The sequence below is a fragment of the Symphalangus syndactylus genome, chromosome 12, assembly GCF_028878055.3.
Source record: "Symphalangus syndactylus isolate Jambi chromosome 12, NHGRI_mSymSyn1-v2.1_pri, whole genome shotgun sequence".
Lineage (NCBI taxonomy): Eukaryota > Metazoa > Chordata > Mammalia > Primates > Hylobatidae > Symphalangus > Symphalangus syndactylus.
Genome location: NC_072441.2, coordinates 67,266,980 through 67,291,005, shown reverse-complemented (window position 1 = coordinate 67,291,005; position 24,026 = coordinate 67,266,980). Strand labels below are relative to the sequence as shown.

Sequence of the window (24,026 nt, the reverse complement as noted above, 5' to 3'; positions counted from 1 at the left end):
CAAATAGAAAATTAAGAGCTGATAAATACAATAACTGAAATAAAAATTCTTTTTTTTTTTTTCACGATGGAGTCTCACTCCTGTTGCCCAGGCTGGAATGCAATGGCACAATCTCAGCTCACTACAACCTCCACCTCGTGGGTTCAAGCAATTCTCCTGCCTCAGCCTCCCAAATAGCTGGGATTACAGGCACCCACCACCATGTCTGGCTAATTTTTTGTATTTTTAGTAGAGGTGGGGTTTCACCATGTTGGCCAGGCTGGTCTCAAACTCCTGACCTCGTGATCTACCAGCCTCAGCCTCCCGAAGTGCTGAGATTACAAGCGTGAGCCACTGCACCTGGCCAAATGGCTACATCATATAGCAATTATATGTTAAATTTTGTAAGAAACTGCTTTCCAAAGGGGTTGCACCATGTTACACTAGCAATATTTGAGAGTTCCAGGTGCTCCAATCTTTTGTATTGTCATTCTTTTAAATTTTAGCCATTCTAGTGGGTGTGTAATTTTAGAATCTTGTGTTTTAATTTGCATGTTCTTGGTGACTAAGGATGGTGTGCATCTTTTCATGTGCTTTATTGTGCTTATTGGCTACTCATAAATCTTTTGTAAAGTGTCCAAATCTTACTCATATTTTAGTTGTGTTGTTTGACTTTTTTGGTGTAATAATTGTTTATTCTGGATTTAAGTCCTTATCAGATATATGTATTGCAGATATTTTTTCCCAGTCTGTGACTTGCCATTTATTTCTTTGTTTCTTGCCAATTAAGTCAAGTTGATTGATAGTGATATTCAAGTCTTTTATATATTTGCTGATTTTCAGTCTATATATTCTTTCTTTCTTTCTTTTTCTTTTTTCTTTTCTTTTCTTTTCTTTTTTTTTTTTTTGAGACAAGGTCTGGCTCTGTTGCCCAGGCTGGAGTACAGTAGTGTAATCATCGCTCACTACATCCTTGACTTCCCAGGCTCAAGCGATCCTCCCACCTCAGCCTCCCAAGTAGCTGGGATTACAGATGCACAACACCATGCCCGCCTAATTTTTAAAAAAATTTTTTGTAGAGATGGGGTTTTACTATGTTGCCAGGGCTGGTCTCAGATTCCTGGGCTCAAACGATCCTCCCACCTGGGCCCCCCAGAGTGCTGGGATTACAGGTGTGAGCCACTGCACCCAGCTCCATTCCATTTTTAAGCCAATGTCATAAGTGAGCAGAAGGTTTTAATTTTGATGAAGTCCAATGTATCCATTCTTTTTCTTTATGGTTAATGTGTTTTGTGTCCTAAGACATCTTTTTCTTCCTCAAGATCGTGAAGATTTTTTTCTTCTAAAAGTTTGTGGTTTTAGCTCTTAGTAGTTAGGTTTATGATCTATTTCAACTTAAATTTTGTAAATGTTATGGGTAAAGGTTGAGGTTCATTTTTTTTCCAGGTAGATACCTATTTGTTCTAATGCCATCTATTGAAAAGATTATTCTTTCCCCAGCTTTGTGGAAATCAGTTGACTATATATATGTGGGTTCATTTCTGGACTCTGTGCTCTTCTGCTGATCCTTTTGTCTATCCTGTCAACTAATATACATTGTTGTGATTACTGCAGTTTTATAAGTCTTAAAATCAGGTAGTCTATGCCCTCCAGCTTTATTCTTCTTTTTGAAAATTATTTAGGCTAATCTAGATTCTTTGCCTTTCCTTATAAACTTGAAAATCAACTTGTCAATTTCTGCAGCAAAGCCTGCTGTGATTTTGTTGAATCTACAGATTCAACAATCTAGGGATTGTGTTGAATCTATAGATCAATTTTGAGATAATTTTTTATTGTAACAAAGTTGAATATTCCTAGCTAGGCCCAGTGGCTCACGCCTGTAATCCTAGGACTTTGGGAGGCCGAGGCAGGCAGATCACTTGAGGCCAGGAGTTCAAGACCAGCCTGGGCAACATGGCAAAACCACATTTTAGTCTCTTCTAAAAATATAAAAATTAGTCAGGTGTGGTGGCATACACCTGCAGTCTTGGGAGGCTGAAGCACAAGAATTGCTTGAACTCGAGAGGTTGAGGCAGCAGTGAGCCGAGATCGCACCACTGCACTCCAACCTGGGCGACAGAGCAAGACTGTGTCTCAAAAAAAAAAAAACTTGAATATTCCAGTACATTAATGTATAATATCTGTGTTTGTAGTTATTCTTTATTTTTTACTCTGCATTAGCTTGTGGTTTTCAGCCTACACATCTTGAATCCCTAAGTATTTAAGTATTTCTTTTTCTTTTCTTTTTTTTTGTTTTGAGACAGAGTCTTGCTCTGTTGCCCAAGCTAGAGTTACAGTAACATGATCTTGGCTCACTACACCTCCTGGATTCAAGTGATTCTTGTGCCTCAGCCTCCTGAATAGCTGGGACTACAGGTGTGCACCACCACGCCTAGCTAAGTTTTTTTTTTGTTATAGTAAAGACAGGGTTTAACCATGTTGCCCAGGCTGGTCTTGAATTCCTGACCTCAAGTGATCTGCCTGCCTTGACCTCCCAAAGTGCTGGGATTACAGGTGTGAGCCACCATACCTGGCCAATGTTTCATGTTTTTATGCTGTTGTACATGTTATTTTAAATTTCATTTTCCAATTGTTTATTCTTAGTGTGTAGAGGCACAATTAATTCTTCTATACTGACCATGTATTCTGAGACCTTGCTAAATTCTCTTATGAATTCTCATATCTTGTAATATAGATTTCTTAGGAATTCCTACATTTACAATCATATTGTTTGCAGAAAAAAAAAACAGCTTTACTTCTTTTACAATCTCTATGTCTTTTACTTAGTTTTTCTTTCCTTATTCATTATGTTTTTTTTGTTGCTGTTGTTTGAGACAGGGTTTCACTCTGTCACCCAGGCTGGAATGACGAGATCTCCTCACTGCAGCCTCGACCTCTCAGACTTAAGCAGTCCTCCCCCATTCCCACCTTAATCTCCCAAGTAGCTGCGACTACAGGCACGCACCACCATGCCTGGCTAATTTTTGTATTTTTTGTAGAGACTGGATTCACCACTTTGCCCACAATGGTCTTGAACTCCTGAGCTCAAGCCATCTGTCCTCCTTGGCCTCCCAAAGTGTTAGGATTACAGGCATGAGCCATTGCACCTGGCCTTTGTAAACTTCTTTTACAATGTTAAATAAAAGTGGTAAGAGGAGACACCCTTGCCTTTTTCCCATTCTTAAGGAAAAAGTATTTGGTCTTTACCACTTATTGTGATACCAGCAGTGGTTTTTTTTTATTTGTAGATACTTTATCAGATTGTGGAAATTCTCTTCTATTTCCGATTTGCTGAAAGTGTAAATTTTTTCAAATGCTTTTTCTTCATCTATTAAGATAATTACATAGTTTTCTTTATCCCATAAACATGGTGACTTTTAATGTTAAAGCAACCTTGCATTCTGGTATCCTTTCTGTGTATTTATTTATGGGTTTGATTTGCTTATATATATATTATATTATGTATTTTTATATATTTTATTTATTTATTTATTTATTTTTGAGATGGAGTCTTGCTCTGTCACCCAGGTTGGAGTGCAGAGGCATGATCTTGGCTCAATGCAACCTCCACCACCTGGGTTCAAGCAATCCTCCTACCTCAGTCTTTCAAGAAACTGGGATTATAGGTGCACGCCACTACACCCGGCTACTTTTTATATTTTTAGTAGAGACCGGTTTCACCATGTTCCCTAGGCTGGTCTCGAACTCCTAACCTCAAGTGATCCGCCCTCCTCAGCCTCCCAAAGTGTTGGGATTACAGGTGTGAGCGATTGCGCCCAGTGGACTCACTAATATTTTAGAGGGACTTTTGCATTTATGTTCATGAGTTATATTATTCTGTATTTTTCTTTTCTAAGTTTTTTGCCCAGTTACCTGGTAAGGTAATGCTGGTCTCATAAAATGAGTTGAAATTGTTTCTACTTCCTCTGTTTTCTGAATGAGTTTGTATGTGATTGGTATTATTTCTTTTTCTTGTCCTATTTTTTGTTAAGAGACGGTCTTGCTCTGTCACACAGGCTGGAATGCAGTGGTGCAATCATAGCCCACTGCAGCCTCAGACTCTTTTTTGTTCACTTTGCCTAGAGGTTTGTCAATTTACTAATGTTTTCAAAGAAACAGTTTATTGTTTCATTGGTTTTTATCCTATGTTCATCTATCTATTTCATTAATACCCATTTTTTATTTTCCTCCAGTTTCTTTGGGTTTACGCTTTTTTTCTTCTTAAGGGAGAATTTTAAATAATTGATCTTTTTAAAGATATTATTAGGTGGAATGATGACACTCAAATTTCAGTATACAATGTTGAAGACTACAATGTTGAGAAGGTTGGTACATTTTGTGCAGGATTAGCAATGGGACAATTTAAACAAATGTTAAGGGAGCACCTAACCTAGAGAGAAATTTAAAATAGTAATTTGAAACTTTATGAGTGTGTTCCAGTTCCTTTTTTTTTTTTTCTTTTCTTTTTTTTTTTTTTTTTTTAGACAGAGTCTCACTCTGTCACTCAGGCTGGAGTGCAGTGGCATGATCTCAGCTCACTGCAACCTCTGCCTCCCAGGTTCAAGTGATTCTCATGCCTCAGCCTCCCCAGTAGCTGGGATTATAGGCGCATGACACCTCGCCTGGCTAATTTTTGTATTTTTAGTAGAAGTGGGGTTTTGGCATGTTTGCTAGGCTGGTGTTGAACTCCTAATTTCAGGTGATCTGCTCGCCTCGGCCTCCCAAAGTGCTGGGATTACAGGCTTGAGCCACCATGCCCGGCTGTGTTCCAGTTTCAAATATCAAGTAGTAGTATCCTCACTTATTGTTTTTAAACTTTTTTATTTTAAAAGATTTATTTCCAAATAATTTGGGATTTTCCAGATATCTTTTTGTTACTGATTTCTCTTTCAGTTCCATTTTGGGCTAGAGAACATTCTCAGTATGATGTCAGTCTTTTAAAATTTATTGAGTCTTATTTTATGGCCCAACATATGGTCTATTGGTGAATGTTTCATGTACACTTGAAAAGAGTATTTTTGGTGGCACGTGTCTATAGTCCCAGCTACTCAGGAGGCTGAGGCAGGAGAATTGCTTGAACCCAGGAGGCGGAGGCTGCAGTGAGCCCAGATCATGCCAGTGCACTCCAGCCTGGGCAACAGAGTGAGACTCTGTCTCAAAAAAAAAAAAAAAGAAAGAAAAGAGTATGTACTTTATGTTCGTTGAGTAAAGTGTTCTAAAATGTCAATTAAGTCAAGTTGATTGATAGTGATATTGAAATCTTTTATATATTTACTGATTTTCTGTCTATATGTTTTATCAACTACTGTTGAAAAGTTAAAATCCCCAACTAAAATTGTGGATTTGTCCATTTGGCTTTTTAGTTCTGATATTTTCTTGCTTCTTACATTTTTGAAACTCTTACTAGGTGCATGAACATTTAGGATTGCTAGGTATTCTTGATGAATTGCACCTATTATCTTTTTTGTAATGTCCTTCTTTATCACTGCTGTTATTTCTTGCTCAGGAGTCTACCTTGTCTAATATTAACATGGACAATCTGGCTTTCTTATGATAGTGTTTACTGTTTATGTGTCTTTAACAGATCTATCTCTTTGTATTCAAAGTGCATTTTTTTATGAACACATAGAGTTAGGTCTTGCTTTTTAAATTAAGTTTGATAATCTTTGCCTTGTACTTAGAGCTTAACCCATTTATATACAGTATAATTATTGATATAGTCAGATTTAAGTGTACCATCTTGTTACTCATTTTCTGTTTGTTCCATGTGGGTTTTTTATTATTGTTGTTACCGTTCTTAGGGTTCCCCCTCCAACTCCCCTGCTTTTTTGGCATCAATTATTTTTTTAGAATTCCATTTCATCTTTTTTTGTTGACTTCTTAGCTATTCCTTTTTTTTTTCTTTTAGTAGTTTCATTAGGGTTTATAACACAACTTTAACACATCACTTTCAAATTATATATAAAGTACCACTTCATATCATATATGAAGTGATTTCTTTTTCCTTCCTTCCTTCCTTCCTTCCTTCCTTCCTTCCTTCCTTCCTTCCTTCCTTCTTCCTTCCTTCCTTCTTCCTTTCTCTCTTTCTTTCTTTTTCTTTTTTTTGAGATAGGGTCTCACTCTGTTGCCCAAGCTGGAGCACAGTGGTGCGATCTTGGCTCACTGCAACCTCGCTTGCTTCAAGCGATTCTAATGCTTTAGCCTCCTGAGTAGCTGGGATTACAGGCAGGCACCACGACACCTGGCCAATTTCTGTATTTTTAGTAGAGACGGGGCTTCACAATGTTGGCCAGGCTGGTTTTGAACTCCCAACCTCAAGATCCACCCGCCTCTGCCTCCCAAATTGCTGGGATTACAGGTGTGAACCACCGCGCCAGCGTAAAGTGATTTTTAATTCAGTTCCGTTATGGGTTAGAGAGACTTACAACACCATACACAATTTTCCATCCATACCTTTATGCCCTTGTCTTACATTTATTTCCACATTGTTGTAAATTTCACAGTGCATTATTATGTTTACTTTAGTCAAGTCATCTTTTAAAGAGATTAATAAGAAAAAATATGCCTTGTATATTTATCCACAAGTACCATTTTTGTTCTCCTTATTCCTGTTTTAGATCCAGATATCTATCTGGTATCATTTTTTCTTCAACTTGAAGAACTTTAAAATTTTTACGTGATCCTGCATACGAGTTAAATGTGCTGATATTTGCATTTAAAATGGGCACTAAATACAGATAAATGTAAAATTTCTGCTAATGGCATAATTTTCTTTGTTAAATAGAAAATTTTTAAAAAACCCACAAGTTGAAAGCAAGGCTGCAGAAGAAAAGAAAAAACTTTATGTGTACCTTTAAAGGCACTTTTACTGCCTTTTGAGCAGGGACCTCACATTTTCAATTTGTACTTGGACTCGTGAATTATGTCACTGGCTCTGAATGTAGGCCTGCTGTTGACAAATTTTTACAGCTTATGTTTAACTGAAAGCATTTTTATTTCACCTTCATTTTGAAGACTGTGTCTAGAATTCTAGATTTGCAGTTGTTGGTTTTTTTCCTAGCACTTTAAAAGTTTTCCTTGTTTTCTGGCTTACCTTGTTTCCCCGTATATACATATTTTTTCTCTGACTTCTTAAGAATTTTCTCCTTATCACTGGTTTTTAGCAACTTGATTGTGGTTTTCCTTGTGCCTTTCTTTGTGTTTATCCTGTTTGGGGTTTGTTGAGCCTCTTGGATCTTTGGGTTTAGAGTTTTCATCAAATTTAGAAAATTTTCATCTGTTATTACTTGAAATATTTGTTCTCTGTCCCCACTCCCGACCCCTTCATTTCTGCGACTCCAGTTATATGTAAGGTAAAGCAAAACCACTTGATGTTGTCCCACTGAAGCTCTGTTTTTCATCTTTGTTTTAGCTTTTTTTCTTCGCTTTGTGCTTCAGGCTTTTAAAAAACAGTTTCTATTGCTACTTATTCAACTTTATTGGTCATTCCTTCTAAAATAACTAAAGTCTGCTGTTCAACACATCCAGTGAATTTTTCATTTCAGATAGTATATTTTTAAGCTCCAGAAGTTTTATTTGTTGTCTTTTTTTATATCTTCCATTACTCTACTTATGTTCATGTTTTCCTTCAAATTTATGAAAATATTTATAATAGCTGAATTGAAGTCCCTGTCTGCCAATTCCATCATGTCTGTTGTTTTGGTTCGATTTCTTTTATTTTGTATTATTTTGGTTCTACTTTTTTTTTTTTCTTTTCTTTGAGTTGGAGTCTCGCTCTGTCGCCCAGGCTGGAGTGCAGTGTCACAATCTCGGCTCACTGCAAGCTCCGCCTCCCAGGTTCTGGCCATTCTCCTGCCTCAGCCTCCCGAGTAGCTGGGACTACAGGCACCTGCCACCACGCCCGGCTAATTTTTTGTATTTTTAGTAGAGATGGGGTTTCATCGTGTTAGCCAGGATGGTCTCGATCTCCTGACCTCGTGATCCGCCCGCCTTGGCCTCCCAAAGTGCTGGGATTACAGGTGTGAGCCACCGCGCCCGGCCTGGTTCTACTTCTATTGATTGATTTTTCTCCTGGATATAGGTCTCATTTTCAGGTTTCTTTGTATGTTTAGTAATTTTGATTAGATGACGGACATTTTATTTTATTTCTTTTTTTATTTATTTATTTTTTGAGATGGAGTCTTGCTCTGTCACCAAGGCTTGAGTACAGTGGTGCAATCTTGACTCACTGCAACCTCCGCCTCCCGGGTACAAGCAGTTCCCCTCCCTCAGCCACCCCAGTAGCTGGGATTACAGGCATGTGCCACCACATTCAGCTGATTTTTGTATTTTTAGTAGAGATGGGGTTTCGCCATGTTGGCCAGACTGGTCTCAAACTCCTGACCTCAGGTGATCTACCCACCTTGGCCTCCCAAAGTGCTGGGATTACAGGCATGAGCCACCGTGCCCAGACATTTTAAATGTTACATCGCTGGGTGTCTGGATTTACTTGTCTTCATGTAAAAATTATTGAATTTTGTTTTTGTGAGTACTTAAATTTCATAAGAATCAACTTAATCCTTGTTAGGGTAGCTCTAGGATAGTCCTTACTCTAGGGTTAATTTCATCCTACTGGTAAATCATGACCTCTTGTTTCGCTACTGAATTACCTGAGCATTCAATGAGGTTGCTCCTCTGTTGTTGGACTTTAAAGTTTTCCCAGAGCTGGTGAACCCTAGGTTAGCTTAAAAATCCCCCATAGTTTTTCTTTCTCCACTAGTTGTTTGTTGTCTAGCCTCATGTAGTATTACCCTATGCATTGGCAACTTAGTATTCAACCAGAGATTCAAGGGGACTCTATGTAGATTTCTGGAGCTTTTTCTCTATGTTGCTGTCTTTTCTGATACTGTGCCCTGAAAATTCCATTTGCCTCAGTCTCTCCATATTCCAATCTCGTTATCCTCAACTCAGTAAGGTTGCCATGTCTATTTGGGTTCCCCCTCTTGACCCTACTTTCAGGAGTCTCCAGGGAGAAAGCTGGGCCATCATAGGACCTGCCTCATTTTCCTCTCTTCTTTCAGGGATCACAATCCTAAACTGTATTATCCAGTATCTGAAAGCACTTATTTTATATATTTTTCCAGTTTTTTAGTTATTGATGTGGGAAAGGCAAGCCTAGTTCAGCTACTCCATCATGGCCAGAAGTGAAGTTTCCTTGGTCCCTTTCATAAATTTTCTTTTCTGTTTTTTTTTGGAACAAATCTCACTCTGTGGCCAGACTGGAGTGAAGTGGCACAATCTCCGCTCACTGAAGCCTCTACTTCCCGGGTTCAAGCGATTCTCCTGCCTCAGCCTCCTGAGTAGTAGCTGGGATGACAAGCGCATGCCACCACGCCCGGCTAATTTTTTATATTTTTAGTAGAGACGGGGTTTCACTGTTAGCCAGGATGGTCTCGATCTCTTGACCTCGTGATCCGCCCGCCTCAACCTCCCGAAGTGCTGGGATTACAGGAGTGAGTCACCGCACCCAGCCAGTTTTCTTTTTAATTATGGTAAAATTCACTATTTTTACAGTGTACCCCTTCATTATTTTGTAAATCAGGCTTTAGAATGTTCCAAATTCTTCCAAGTTATTTTTCCAGATGCTTATATCTAATCAAATAAAATATTTTAAAAGATTTGGAGTGAGAAACTTGCCCTATCCAAGACTTGAATTAGTAAAACAGAGCATCAGTGTCCTCTTTCCCAAAGAGAATTTAATTTACTGGAGTGAATTCAGATTGGTTTCTCTTAATATGTTAAAAACACAGAATTCTATATATGATAGGTTATGTTATAAATCATATGTTAAGCTGATAAACTACAGTTGGTATATTTCTTGGATGAAAATAAATACACAGAAGAGCAATAGAAAATAAAAAGACAGGGACATGATTAAGAGTCATCTCCAAGTATGCTGTTTGATTATGCTTCTAAAAATCATGCTTGGCCAGGCGCAGTGGCTCACGTTTGTAATCCCAGAACTTTGGGAGGCTGAGGCGGGTGGATCACCTGAGGTCAGAAGTTCGAGACCAGTTTGGCCAACATGGTGAAACCCTGTCTCTACGAAAAATATAAAAAACTAGCTGGGTGTGATGATGGGCACCTGTAATCCCAGCTACTCAGGAGGCTGAGGCGGGAGAATTGTTTGAACCCGGGAGGCAGAGGTTGCAGTGAGCCGAGGTTGCACCATTGCACTCCAGCCTGAGCAACAAGAGCAAAACTTCATCTCATAAAAGAAAAAAATCATGCTTGAGTTTTCATGTTTATACTTCTATTGTTCAGGTGAGGAACTGAATGACCGCTGTTGTTTCTTTTGTTGAGATTGTCCATTGTGGTTATGTATGCTCTAGCTTCTCTTTTTGTGAGTCCTACCTGACTCCAATAGTTTTTAATAGCTGGAAAAGTCTCTGACTCATTCCATGCTGTTAAAAGAAAAGACAAAATGATTTTTAAAATTGTTGAAACTGTTAAGATTTTCTCAACCTCTGTTTCTGTTAGAACTGTTAAAGCAAGCTTGAGAAAGCAGTCTCTAGGACAAATATGCAAATAAGTTGGCTTTAGGAAGTTTTCAAAAGACAAATCTTGGGAGAGATCTAGGATTTGAAAGTTGGGCCAGCACTTAGGAGTTAGGATGTCCACCAATAATGGAGGTTAAGGCAAGAAACTGGGAAGATGAGGAATGGGATGAATAAGATCTTGCAGGCTAGGAGAGCCATGGGAGAGGAGGCGCTGAGGAGCAAGGTGGCTCAGAATATAATTAGATTAAAGGGACAGATGTGAGGTTTCTGTAAGAAAACAACTGAGGTGAGCAACTCTTATTGTTAGATGGGACAAAATCACAACCTGTATGTGAGAACAGGCAAGCCACATTATAAAGGATATAAGTTAATTTGGCAAAAATTGAAACTGTGAAATCAGCTCTAAGAAAGATTTTCTGTGTTATCAGTAACAGTCATAGATCTAGTTAAAATTCATTAAAGTGTTTTTATTTTTGAAATAGTTCATTTTTTGAAAGCTATCATGTATTAAAGCATACATTTAGGAGAAAGTAAATACCTACATATTTTAGGAGAGTCTTACCCTGCTATGCTACTCTGTTCAACTGAAACACCGTCAGTACACATCATTTATATTTGTGTGTGAATTCCGTAGATTTAGCCATTTGTTGCCAGTCATTTGACTTTTACCTTTTTTTTTTTGAGTTGGGGTCTTGCTCCATCACCCAGGCTAGATTGCAATGCTGTGATCATAACTTACTGCAGCTTCCAACATCTGGGCTCAAGCAGTCCTCCTGCCTCAGCCTCCCAGCTTGCAGCTGGGACTACAGGTACATGCCATCATGCACAGCTAATTTTATTGATTGATTTATTTATTTATTTATTTATTTATTTAGTAGAGATGAAGTCTCACTATATTGCCCAGGCTGGTCGCAAATCTGGCCTCAAGTGATGCTCCTGCCTCAGCATCCTAAAGTCCTGGGATGACAAGTATGAGCCACCACACCCAGCCATGTTGCCAGTAATTTTCAAGTTAAAAATTTTTTTTAGCCCTGACAATTTTCATTTTTTTTTCTCAATTTGAGCCATTCACACTGAAGACACATTAACCAGAGAAAAATAAAGAGTTAACAAGGACCACCAAAAACCTCTAGGAGCTTCCCAGGAGCCAGAGAAAAAAGTCCTATCTTGTCTATAGTGAAGAACACCTGAGTCTCAAAGACACCCTAAAATCCTAGGAATTCCTTATAAATACCAGAAGCAAGAAAAGAATTTTCAGTTTTAATAATCAACAGTAGCAGATTAGATCTTTAAATTGTATGCATTAGTTTTTTATCAAGAGTTCTGTGCAACAGTTTTGGTGCTTTGGACTTTGGGTATAGTTTTTTTTTTCATCCACATGAGCTTAATTTCTTAAAGTTTTTTGGATTTTTTTTTTTTTTTTTTTTTTTTGCGTCAGACTATCACCAAAGTTTATTTGCTGGCAAAGCTGGTTTTCCCAGAAATTTGTACGTTTCCGACGTACAAATGAAAGTTGGTTTAAATGAAAGTTGATGGAATTCTTAGTTAGCAGTTGCTTTGCCAAGAATAACATTTTTGTGTGCTTTCTGTATGTAACAGTTTTGGTCAGCTGTACTGACAGAGCTGGGCTAAGATATTTTCCTGCCTGTTAATCAAGGCCACACAGACAAAGCTCAAGGAAGGATGACCCCTGCCTCAGGAAGTTTTGAATCAACTGCTATTTTTAACAAGTATACAGTAGAACTTGAGATCAGGTCTTTACTCAGTTGGTAGGAAAAGTTTTCCGCTGAAGCTTACATATAAGGAAACGGTTTATGGGCCTGAATGAAGCTTCTGTGTGAAAGGAAGGAATGTGACAGTGGCTGTAAGTATTTGTGTTGATTTGGGTCAAGGGTGTGGTAGCATAGATGTGGGAAGTCCAGTCATCAAATAGGTTATTACATTTTAAGGCAACTGATAGTTAATGGGCACCTTGAGTTGTCTTTAGTGTATATAGAATCCTGTGCTGCTAATAGTAAAGTTGAAATAGGCTATGTGATGGGCTGATATTATTTTTTTTATTATTAATACTATTTATTGGGTGCTTATAATGTGACATTTGGCAACAAATGTTAGTTCTTTCTTTTTTTTATTATTATTATTATACTTTAAGTTTTAGGGTACATGTGCACAATGTGCAGGTTTGTTACATATGTATCCGTGTGCCATGTTGGTGTGCTGCACCCATTAACTCGTCATTTAGCATTAGGTATATCTCCTAATGCTGTCCCTCCCCACTCCCCCCGCCCCACAACTGTCCCCGGAGTGTGATGTTCCCCTTCCTGTGTCCATGCGTTCTCATTGTTCAATTCCCACCTATGAGTGAGAACATGCAGTGTTTGGTTTTTTGTCCTTGCAATAGTTTACTGAGAATGATGGTTTCCAGTTTCATCCATGTCCCTACAAAGGACATGAACTCATCATTTTTTATGGCTGCATAGTATTCCATGGTGTATATGTGCCACATTTTCTTAATCCAGTCTATCGTTGTTGGACTTTTGGGTTGGTTCCAAGTCTTTGCTATTGTGAATAGTGCCGCAATAAACATACGTGTGCATGTGTCTTTATAGTAGCATGATTTATAGTCCTTTGGGTATATACCCAGTAATGGGATGGCTGGGTCAAATGGTATTTCTAGTTCTAGATCCCTGAGGAATTGCCACACTGACTTCCACAATGGTTGAACTAGTTTACAGTCCCACCAACAGTGTAAAAGTGTTCCTATTTCTCCACATCCTTTCCAGCACCTGTTGTTTCCTGACTTTTTAATGAGATGGGCTGATGTTATTAATCAACGTAGGACAGGAGGAGAAAGTTGGCTATTGGTGTGTTTCCATGCTAACTCGCTCTTGCTGTGGACATACATAAATTTTGGGGGGGGTTTGAGATTGTAATTCTGTGTATATATATGCTCCTTGTTTCATTAAGAGAAGGTTTCATAAATAATTAATTTATGCCTGGGTGTGGTACCTCATGCCTGTAATCCCAGCACTTTGGGAGGCCAAGGGGGTGGATTGCTTGAACTCAGGAAGTTCAAGACCAGCCTGGGCGACATGGAGAAACTCAGTCTCTACGAAAAATACAAAAACTTAGTCAGGTGTGGTGGCACGTACCTGTAGTCACAGCTCCTCAGGAGGCTGAGGTGGAAGAATCACTTGAACCCAGGAGGCAGAGGTTGCAGTGAGCCAAGATCACCACCACTGCACTCCAGCCTTAGTGACAGAGCGAGACTCTGTCTCAAAAAAAAAAAAAAGAATTTATTACAAAAATATTGTATACTACTATGTATAATCTCTTCTAAAACCTCATTCTACCTAACTTTAGGAAATTAAATATGGCAGAACACTAAAGCTGACAATTTGAAAAATACCACAAATAACGTTTTGTTAGTATTATTATCTCACCATCTTAGGAGTGCCTTTATGTAGTTGAATTACTTAATAGATGACAGGTACGTTTTTACATATGCAATGCATATGAATCATGTAGGGATAGGTGGGCAATGTTTTAGTGGAGTTTTAAATTAGGAAATTATAAAATGTGTTAACATATTTTTGTGTCATTTTAACAGGATTATTCAGGATCAGGTTGTAGCCATTTTCAACAAGAATCACTGATCAAAATTGTTCTTTTTACAAAGAGATTTACAAGTCAAACATGAAGGGAAAATACTGGAATCATTTGGATTCTGACAGGATAAAGAATACAATATTTCACATTTACTTGTAATGGAACCTTTGTAAGATTCATCACTTGTCATTCACCCAGTTGGGAACATGGATGTTGGTTTTTCTCGTACTGCTGTTCAGACACTGTCAAGAAGCCACTGCAAAAACATCAAACAAAAAATTTCTCAATGGGAAGGAAGGGCTAATGGTATATCTAATCCAGAAAAGTGGCGTCCAAAGGACTTTGGAGTGAGATATAACTGTCACCAAGAGATCCGTCTGAAGAAAAATCCTATAGCTGAGAGAAAGAGCAAAAACTTGGATGTAACCAGCTGTGAAAATGTGGGTCTAGATATAAATGAAGATACCAAAAGCCATGATCAAAGTGAGAATGAAAATAAGAAACATGAATATGACGATACACACTTCTTTAAAAATGAATCAGAATCCAACTGGGTATGTTCTCGGGTCAAAGAAATTGAAAGCTGTAAAGAAGATGTCTTAGATCCAGAGACTTCATTACCTCCAGGAAACTTCTATACCTCACAAATACTGTGGAAGAAAATAGAAGCACTTCCCCCAGATAAACTCTTAAATTTGGCTTTAGAACATTGTGACTCTTCAGAAAAAGAACTGAACTTCAGAGTTCTGGATAGTTCATACGGAATAACCAAGAGCTTGGAAAATATTTACTCTGAACCTGAGGGGCAAGAATGTGGACCTTCCATAAATCCTTTGCCAAAACCTCGTAGGACATTCAGATATTTATCTGAATCTGGTGTTACACCGTATAAAGAAAGAAACTGTGACAAAAAATACTGTGAAAATAATTCTTGTGCACAATCTTCTTTGGCCTCTTCTGAGGAACCTGAGCCAAAGAAATATGGTGGAAAAATCAGAGGAAGATCTAAAAGGTATGTTTTTATCCTACAGATAAAGACTTGTAGGTATTTTCATTACAGGATTATTGAGCTTCTTTTTCCTTTTCAAACCAGTTTCCATTTCCCAGCTTAGGTGATGGCCCTGATTTGAACATGCAGGTGTTGATTAATGTGGAAGGAAAATAAGAAGTGAAAAAAGTAGAAATGTAGTAGTATCTAAGATAATCTATTGACAAAAGAGCATCAGAACACCTTCCATTTTATTAATATATCTTTAAGAATCTGGGCCAACGCTGGGCGCGGTAGCTCACACCTGTAATCCCAGCACTTTGGGAGGCTGAGGCTGGCAGATCACTTGAGGTCAGGAGTTCAAGACCAGCCTGGCCAACATGGTGAAACCCTGTCTCTACTAAAAATACAAAATTAGCTGGGCGTGGTGGTGTGCACCTCTAGTCCCAGCTATATGGGATGCTGAGGCAGAAGAAATGCTTGAACCTGGGAGGCTGAGCTTGCAGTGAGCTGAGATCGTGACACTACACTTCAGCCTGGGTGACACAGCAAGACTCAGTCTCAAAAAAAAAAATCTATAGGAGCTGGGTGTGGTGGCTCAATCCCAGCACTTTGGGTGGCTGGGGCAGGAGGATCACTTGAGGCCAGGAGTTCAAGACCAGCCAAACACTAGACAGGGCAACATAGTGAGACCCTGTCTCTACAAAAAAAAAAAGAAAAAAGAAAAAACTAGCCAGGTGTAGTGATGTGTTCCTGTTGTCCTACCTACTTGGGAGTATTACTTGACCCCAAAAGCTCAGGCTACAGTGAGCCATGATCACTTCACTGCACTCCAGCCTGGGCAGCAGAATGAGACCCTGCCTCTAAAATAAAATAAAATAAAAATTAAATTCAAAAAAATCTGTAGGGAAGCAGTAACATTCTTCCACTTCATTTAGGGCATGCTGGCCTCAGCCCCACTTTTCCTTACGAAGTGAACTTAATAAAGGAACCCAATGAAGAACATGAATGTCATTGGCTACAAGCATCCAGTTTTCTCATGGTGTTTATAAGGCACAGCCTACTTCATTATTCTTAGATCTCTGATAAAACACCTTTGTAATTTTGCACACAAGTTCTGTACTTATTTATTTCTGTCTCCCATACCAATTTATAGAAGATTAGAATTTTCTGTAATCCTAGCACTTTGGGAGGCCGAGGCAGGCAGATCACCTGAAGTCAGGAGTTCAAGACCAGCCTGGTGGTCATGGTGAAACCTCTTCTCTACTAAAATACAAAAAAGAGCCAGGCATGGTGGCACGCATCTGTAATCCCAGGTGCATCATCCCTGCAGCAATGTAGCATCGCTTGAACCTGGGAGGCAGAGGTTTCAGTGAGCCAAGATTGTGCCACTGCACTCTAGCCTATGCGACAGACTGAGCTTCTGTCTCAAAAAATAATAATAAAACAAACAATCAACAAATAACTAAATAAAAATTTAAAAAAATAAAGATTAGAGTTTTGAAAGATATAACTTTAAAATATATCTCCTTTTTTAAGGAAATCCTTTGAATTTGAGGATATTCAGCACTTTCGAAATCGGAACTCACAGACGATTCGTGAAGAACTTGGAAGAAATTCTGGGTCAGCACTTTATTACACACAGTCTGAGGACAATATCTATGAAGATATCATATGTAGGTGTTGACAACTTTGCAATTAAATTTAATGATTATGTATTTGGTGAAGCCCTTAATTGTAGGGTGGTATTTTCTTCTATAATCAAGCATATATTGCTCTACGTTTTTCTCTTTAGCATGGAAACCTTTGGTGTATAAATTATTTTATTCTCTAATGAATTTTACAACTAATGTGATAGACTGCTCGGCTTATAAGTACATGTTTATAATATAGTATTTTGAGAATTCTTTTAGCTCTGTTGGACCCATAAGCTTAAATTGCTGTTGATCTGGAAACCCACATCCCTACAGCAATGTAGAATAAGAAAGCTGAACATAGTTAGCTTTTTCTTTCTTTTGCTAGCTGTGGTTATCTTTGCATTTAATTATGTTCATGTAAACTTTTTTTTAATTATTTTTTAAGATCCCACCAAAGAAAATCCATATGAAGATATTCCAGTGCAGCCTTTACCTATGTGGAGATCACCTTCAGCATGGAAGCTACCACCCGCTAAAAGTGCTTTTAAAGCACCCAAGGTATAACCAGATAATTAATTGAAGAAAACATTAGAATCTTATTCATGGTATCTACAAAAAGAATAAGGGGATTTAACTGGGTCCAGAACTAAGAGGCACAGAAATGTAAGTTTTAATGTTGGTGGTGTTTTTTTTTATTTTTGTTTTTTTTTTTTGGGATAACATACAGCTTTTTTTTTTTTTTGGTTGTTGTTTTAACACTTCAAAAATAATTGAATATATATGCCTTTAGACAGCCATGAACTTTTCAGTTTACTATAGTTCCCACTCTCCCTATTAGTCTGCATCAACCTATGGCCATTAAATTACCTTCCTAGTCCCTGAAAGCATGCGAGACGCCTAAAAGCAAAGGCTCCCTAGAGTTCATGAAAACTGTGAGCCATTGTTTTCTGGGAATTTGATTACCCTGTAGTGGAACTTTGGATTAGAAACCTGAGAAACTTGTTTACAAATGGTAGGAAAGAAATTATGTTATCTTCATTTGAAATGATTTTAAAGGAAATATAGGATAAATACATTTCTGGAATAGCTTTGACTTTGTATGATAATACAGGCATTAACTAGATGATGCTGGCCAGGTGCAGTGGTTCACACCTGTAATCCCAGAACTTTGGGAGGCTGAGGTGGGAGGATTGCTTGAGCCCAGGAGTTTGAGACCAGCCTGGGCAACCTGGCAAAACCCCATCTCTACCAAAAAAAAAAAAAAAATTAGCCGGATGTGGTGACATGTGCCTGTAGTCCCAGCTGCTCAAGGGGCTGAGGTTGGGGGATCACTTGAGCTCAGGAGGTCAAGGCTGCAATGAGCCGTGATCGTGCATGCCACTGCATTCCAGCCTGGGCAACAGAGCAAGACCCCATCTCAAACAAACAAGCAACAACAGCAAAACTAGGTGATCTAACCGGTACATCTTCTCCTGTTTTAGCTCCCTCCCAAACCTCAGTTCCTTCACCGGAAGACTATGGAAGTAAAGAACTCACAAGCTTATTTGCGGTCAAAGCTCACAAAAGATACCACTTTGCCGGTCACTTTAACGGAATGGAAGCTTTTCCGAGCTGGTGAAGTTGCAAACATGAAAAGGAAAAATCTTCCAAGGGTAAAGACTCCAGTGCTTTCATTCTTTGACTCTTACTTCAGCACTTCCATGAATGAGAATAAGTAAACTTTAGACCGAAATGAATAATAGGTTAGAACTGACCTACTGGGATTAGAACACTTAGAAGGCAGCGTTAAGTTTTAAATTTTTGCTCATGCTAGAAAAGTGCATGAATGGCTTTTGCCAGAGTTTCGTTATGGATTTTTAAATTGATTTAGATGGGGACTTCACTTCAGTTACCTTAGCTCTCATTAAAATCCTCCTGCCTATTTCAAGGGCGTTCTCTCAGGATGGCTTCAGTGTTGTTCTAATTCACTCATTCATATAATTGCCAAAGTGAGTTCAGTTTTGTGCTTGATTTTACAGATTTTCAGTAACGAAAAAGTATATGCCATTTATTTGGGGCAAAAATTTCCAAAGAAAAAAACAAATCTATTACTTGGGAATGGAAATTATCAGCAATCATAATAAATAAATGACTTCTCCCTCAAGGGATAAAAGGCAGTAAGTCTGTACATCATCTCTACTAGAAGCATTGCAACCAAAATGAAGAAACTGAGATTACTTGCAGACAGACATATAAATTTTTTTCTTATTTATTTACTTATTTTGTAGAGACAGAGTCTCACTATATTGCCCAGGCTGGTCTTGAACTCCTGGCCTCAAGCAATCCTCTTGCGTTGGCCCCCCAGAGTTCCGGAACTGCAGGTGTGAGCCACTGCACCTGACTAATAGAAATTTTCTTTTAGGAGAAACACTTAAGAAATTATATGAAAAAATTTTAAATTTTCTCTGTTACTTTGTTCTTCTGTAATGCAGGGTGTTTTCAGGATTGTCAAAATACTATGCGGATATTCTGCTGTAATGAAGAAATCAGATCATTTAAATATTATTCCTTCTTTAATACCATCTGAATTAGCTATATGTGTTCATTTAACATGTAATTTTTGTACCTGATTTTAACATTAAACAAAAGTCACATCTGTTTCTTCGGTTAGTAACTGTTGATTTGTTCCTTGGGAAATATTCTATTCCACAGTTTTAATTCTTATCAGTTTTCTGCCCCTTCCGCTTTACTATGTGAAAAGTTAAAGACATAGAGGTTTTTTAAAGCTAAACTGATCTCTCTTAGTGAAAAAAAAAAATGTAACTGTTTATCTTTCTTTGTATGATGAGGAATATTTTTTTAAAAAGAGTCTTAAAGAACTGCCAGGCATCTTGCAGTAGCTCCGTCCTCTGGTAGATCATGTTGGCACAACAAAGCAGCCTCCCACATGGCCCAGCAACAACAAATTGTGTGTTAATAGAGAGAAGAATGCAAACACCTTAGGGGATTGCATTTAAGATGTGGTTCTTATAATGGCATTAACACATATTTAGGAATTATGGCTTATAGAGTTTAATGCGACCCAGGGAGGCTTTTACAGCGCTTTTGATTTCATGCCTCAGTGTTTTATGTATTATGGATCTCAAGTACTCAAAGCTTGTTCTGTATCTGATTGTAGGTGATAGGATCTAACTTTTCCCTTTCTAATATTTTTTCTGAAGGTTTTTGGAGACGTGAGGAGAAAAAAATGATTATGAATTCTTAATTGTCAGGCAGGAACAAGCCATGACATCATTTCTACCTGTGACCCTCCTTGGATTAAATCTTTTTAGGATGTCCCTTATGCAATACAAATTTTGGCTTTGGAGTATCTTCTAGAACAACATTCTATAAGAAAGTCCATTTTCATTTATTTCCCCTTTAATGCCTCCAGCTGTCCCTGGAAGGGAAACTGTTTCACAATTTCACCTCACTGATCTAGTCCGTTTGCCTCTTCCGCACTCTTCCTTTCCTTCCCTGCTGTGGAAGCCTGTGTGGGATTGTTTGCTAGAGTACATTTCCTACTGCCTTTATTGTTCGTGTTGTGTGTACAGCAGTATGATTTCCATCATTTCTTAGGAAGAATATTCTACAGTATTTCTTGTAGCTAGAAGGCTCCTCTTCCTAGCTCATGACAGAAATTTAAATTTATCACTTTATTGCATAGTTTTAGAACAGTTGTCTTTCCCTTATACTTGAATATACTTTTGATTCTACTTTTCAAATGCAAATTAATAATTATGCTATTTTGGGTCATTATGTAACCCAAATATATATTTATTTCCATACATCTTTCCTATAGCCCTTAGTACTTTTTAATTTTAGATTCTCTTATTTGTTTTTTGTAATGGTAATATTTAAGAACATTGGCAATTTTTCACTTGAATTGCAGCGATAAAAATCTTTAAGAGCACAAACTCATCCAAAGATGTGGTAATAATCTGTGTTTTGGAAGCATATGTTTCTTGCATGTTTTTGGGGGGGGTGGCTGGTTGGCAGGGGACAGTGGTTTGCACTGGACTGATTCACTGCCTGTCAATTGCCAGGATGGCTAGAGAAACAAGGACAAGAGAATACAAAAGCATTTTTCTCAGGCAACTTTATTGGTTGTTATCATATATAATGTTCCTAACAATTGTAATTCTAGGCATTAAGTATGTTAAATCAGGACTAATACTTAAGAAAAGCTTGGAATTTTAAGAAAAAAAGAAAAATATTTATAGAAAAACTGATCAATTCCTCCTTTTAAAAGTACCTGTTGATCAGCTCCGAGTGTTTCCTCTTTTTTACTGCATTCTGTGTGTGTCTCCTGTCTGTCTCTCTTACACACACACACCTCTCCCAGCAGCAAAGAAAAATTTCTAATGAGTAATACTTATGAAATGGAGAGAAGCAATTATATAACAATTTAAAAGTAAATGGTCTGGATTTTACTTGCTTGAGAAATAGACTGATGAGTGGAAGAAAAAACATAGTTTTTGTATTTGAGTATATTTGGCTCTCCTAATTTTATGACATATTTCTAAAATAAATTACAATGTTAGTACTCTTAGAATATTCCCTTTGACAAAAGCTTTCTAAGTATGTTTATCTGCTCCTTGGGAAGAATTTCTGGGAGCAGAAATAACTATGCCTCACCCTGCCTTTCAGATAAATGAGTGTTCCACTTCCTACTCCAGGCAAGTGAAAACTTGAGTTTAATAGTAAAGGCTTGATCACTATACAAAGGGCAATAGCCACATTTCCTGCATGTTGTGACATGGAGTGACAAGGAATCTAAAAGCCTGTGCTGGGTTCATCCAATATCCTTTCCCGCTTTCCTTCCCCATGTTATGTGAACTTGGTATTAGAACAACATATCATCTAATTAAAGATCATCATTTTAAATCCAAAATTCAAAAAGGTAAAGGTTTCTATTTATAAAATAGGTCTTTTCTCTGAGTAAGCATCCCTAATAGATTAATGTCATCAAACTGTGAAACTTTTGGGTGTTGGTCTTAATTTGTATTTTTCTGGTCTTTTTTCAGCTTGTACTGAAAATAGATGACATATTTGAATCTAAAAGAGGGAAGAAGAAGGTAAAGTTACATTCTTACACTGGAAAGGAATTACCTCCCACAAAAGGTAAGAATTGTTTTCCGTTCCAGCTATCCTGTAGCTGTCAGGATATGAGAGGAGAATCACCATATAACTTAATGTTTGATGTGTATTAAAAATTTTGGGGCCGGGCGCGGTGGCTCATGCCTGTAATCCCAGCACTTTGGGAGGCCGAGGCAGGTGGATCATGAGGTCAGGAGATCGAGACCATCCTGGCTAAAACGGTGAAACCCCGTCTCCACTAAAAATACAAAAAATTAGCCGGGCGTGGTGGTGGGCGCCTGTAGTCCCAGCTACTCGGGAGGCTGAGGCAGGAGAATGGTGTGAACCCGGGAGGCGGAGCTTGCAGTGAGCCAAAATCGCGCCACTGCACTCCAGCCTAGGCGACAGAGCGAGACTCCATCTCAAATAAATAAATAAATAAATAAATTTTGGTTTACTTTCCTGTTATCCCACTTAAGCATAAACTTCTTTAAGATAAGGGATTGTTTCTCAAATCCATTTTATTTAATTCTGTGCCAAGTAATAACTATTGGATGAACAAATAAATAAATGAAAAAATAATCATAAACCATTGAGACTAAATTTCATAGAGAAATCGAATCACTATTACTTTGATTTATAATCATTTATCAGTATAGAGTCTTGTAAGTAAGAAAATATTAGTCTTTTTTTCTCAGGATATTTTAATATTTTTCAATCTTTGTTCTTCAGACTGGACAATTTATATTGATTTATCTGTTTTTTGTGTTTTTTTTTTTGACTGAAGGTATGTGGTACTCAACTTGTAGTCATTTAATAAGTTTTATCCTGGCCAGGCGTGTGGCTTATGCCTGTAATCCCAGCACTTGGGAGGCCGAGGCAGGCAGATCACAAGGTCAGGAGTTCGAGACCAGCCTGACCAACATGGAGAAACCTGTCTCTACTAAAAATACAAAAATTAGCCAGGCATGGTGGCGCGTGCCCATAATCCCAGCTACTCAGGAGGCTGAGGCAGAATCACTTGAACCCAAGAGGCAGAGGTTGCAGTGAGGTGAGATCACGCCACTGAACTCCAGCCTGGGTGACAGAGTGAGACTCCATCTCAAAAAAGAAAAAAATAATAAGTTTTATCCTTCAGATGCCTAGATAAAACGTATATTGTTAATTAAGAAATTGTCAACATTCATAATAAATCATTAGAACTTTCTTAAAAACTTATGCAAGATTCTTGGTTGTCTGGGAATATGGTTTGGCTGTGTCCCCACCCAAATCTCAACTTGAATCATATCTCCCAGAATTCCCATATGTTGTGGGAGGGACCCAGGGGGAAGTAATTGAATCATGGGGGCCGGTCTTTCCCATGCTATTCTCGTGATAGTGAATAAGTCTCACGAGAACTGATGGGTTTATCAGGGGTTTCTGCATTTGCTTCGTCTGATTTTCTCTTGCTGCCACCATGTAAGAAGTTCCTTTTGCCTCCTACCATGATTCTGAGGCCTCCCTAGCCATATGGAACTGTAAGTCGAGTTCAGCTTCTTTTGCTTCCCAGTCTCAGGTATGTCTTTTCTTTTGAGATGGAGTTTCGCTCTTGTTGCCCAGGCTGGAGTGCAATGGCATGATCTTGGCTCAGTGCAACCTCCATCTCCTGTGTTCAAGGGATTCTCCTGCCTCAGACTCCCAAGTAGCTGGGATTACAAACGCCTGCCACCAGGCCCGGCTAATTTTTTGTATTTGTAGTAGAGACGGGGTTTCATCATTTTGGCCAGGCTGATCTCGAACTCCTGACCTCAGGTGATCCACCACCTCAGCCTCTCAAAGTGCTCGGATTACAGACGTGAGCCACCATGCCCAGCCTTGGGTATGTCTTTATCAGCAGTGTGAAAATGGACTAATGCATCTGGCAAATATGTAGAATTTAGCAGTTTTTGTTTATAAGTTCCTTAGTGAGAAACAACAGCTAAGTCATAGCACAGGAGAATGTTTCTTCTTTTCGCAGACTTCTAAAGACAGAATTTTCTTTTTTTTCTTTTTGATACACAGTCTCACTCTGTCACCCAGGCTGGAGTGCAGTGGTGCAATTTCAGCTCACTGCAACCTCTGCCTTCTGGATTCAAGTGATTCTCCTGCCTCATTCTTCTG

The 24,026-nt window shown here is 38.3% G+C and overlaps 1 protein-coding gene across 8 annotated transcripts in view; it reads left to right on the top strand.

The window, feature by feature from the left end:
• The window catches only part of DENND2C (DENN domain containing 2C), an 86,484-nt gene that overhangs the window by 30,550 nt on the left and 31,908 nt on the right, over positions 1 to 24,026 (top strand). For all 8 annotated transcript variants that reach the window (XM_063625818.1, XM_063625823.1, XM_063625817.1 and 5 more), the window contains 5 exons: positions 14,167 to 15,177; positions 16,693 to 16,829; positions 17,236 to 17,348; positions 18,272 to 18,442; positions 21,836 to 21,932. In XM_063625818.1, coding sequence (XP_063481888.1) covers positions 14,372 to 15,177; positions 16,693 to 16,829; positions 17,236 to 17,348; positions 18,272 to 18,442; positions 21,836 to 21,932 — 1,324 coding nt within the window. In that variant the 5' untranslated portion in view covers positions 14,167 to 14,371. The remainder of the gene's footprint in view (positions 1 to 14,166; positions 15,178 to 16,692; positions 16,830 to 17,235; positions 17,349 to 18,271; positions 18,443 to 21,835; positions 21,933 to 24,026) is intronic.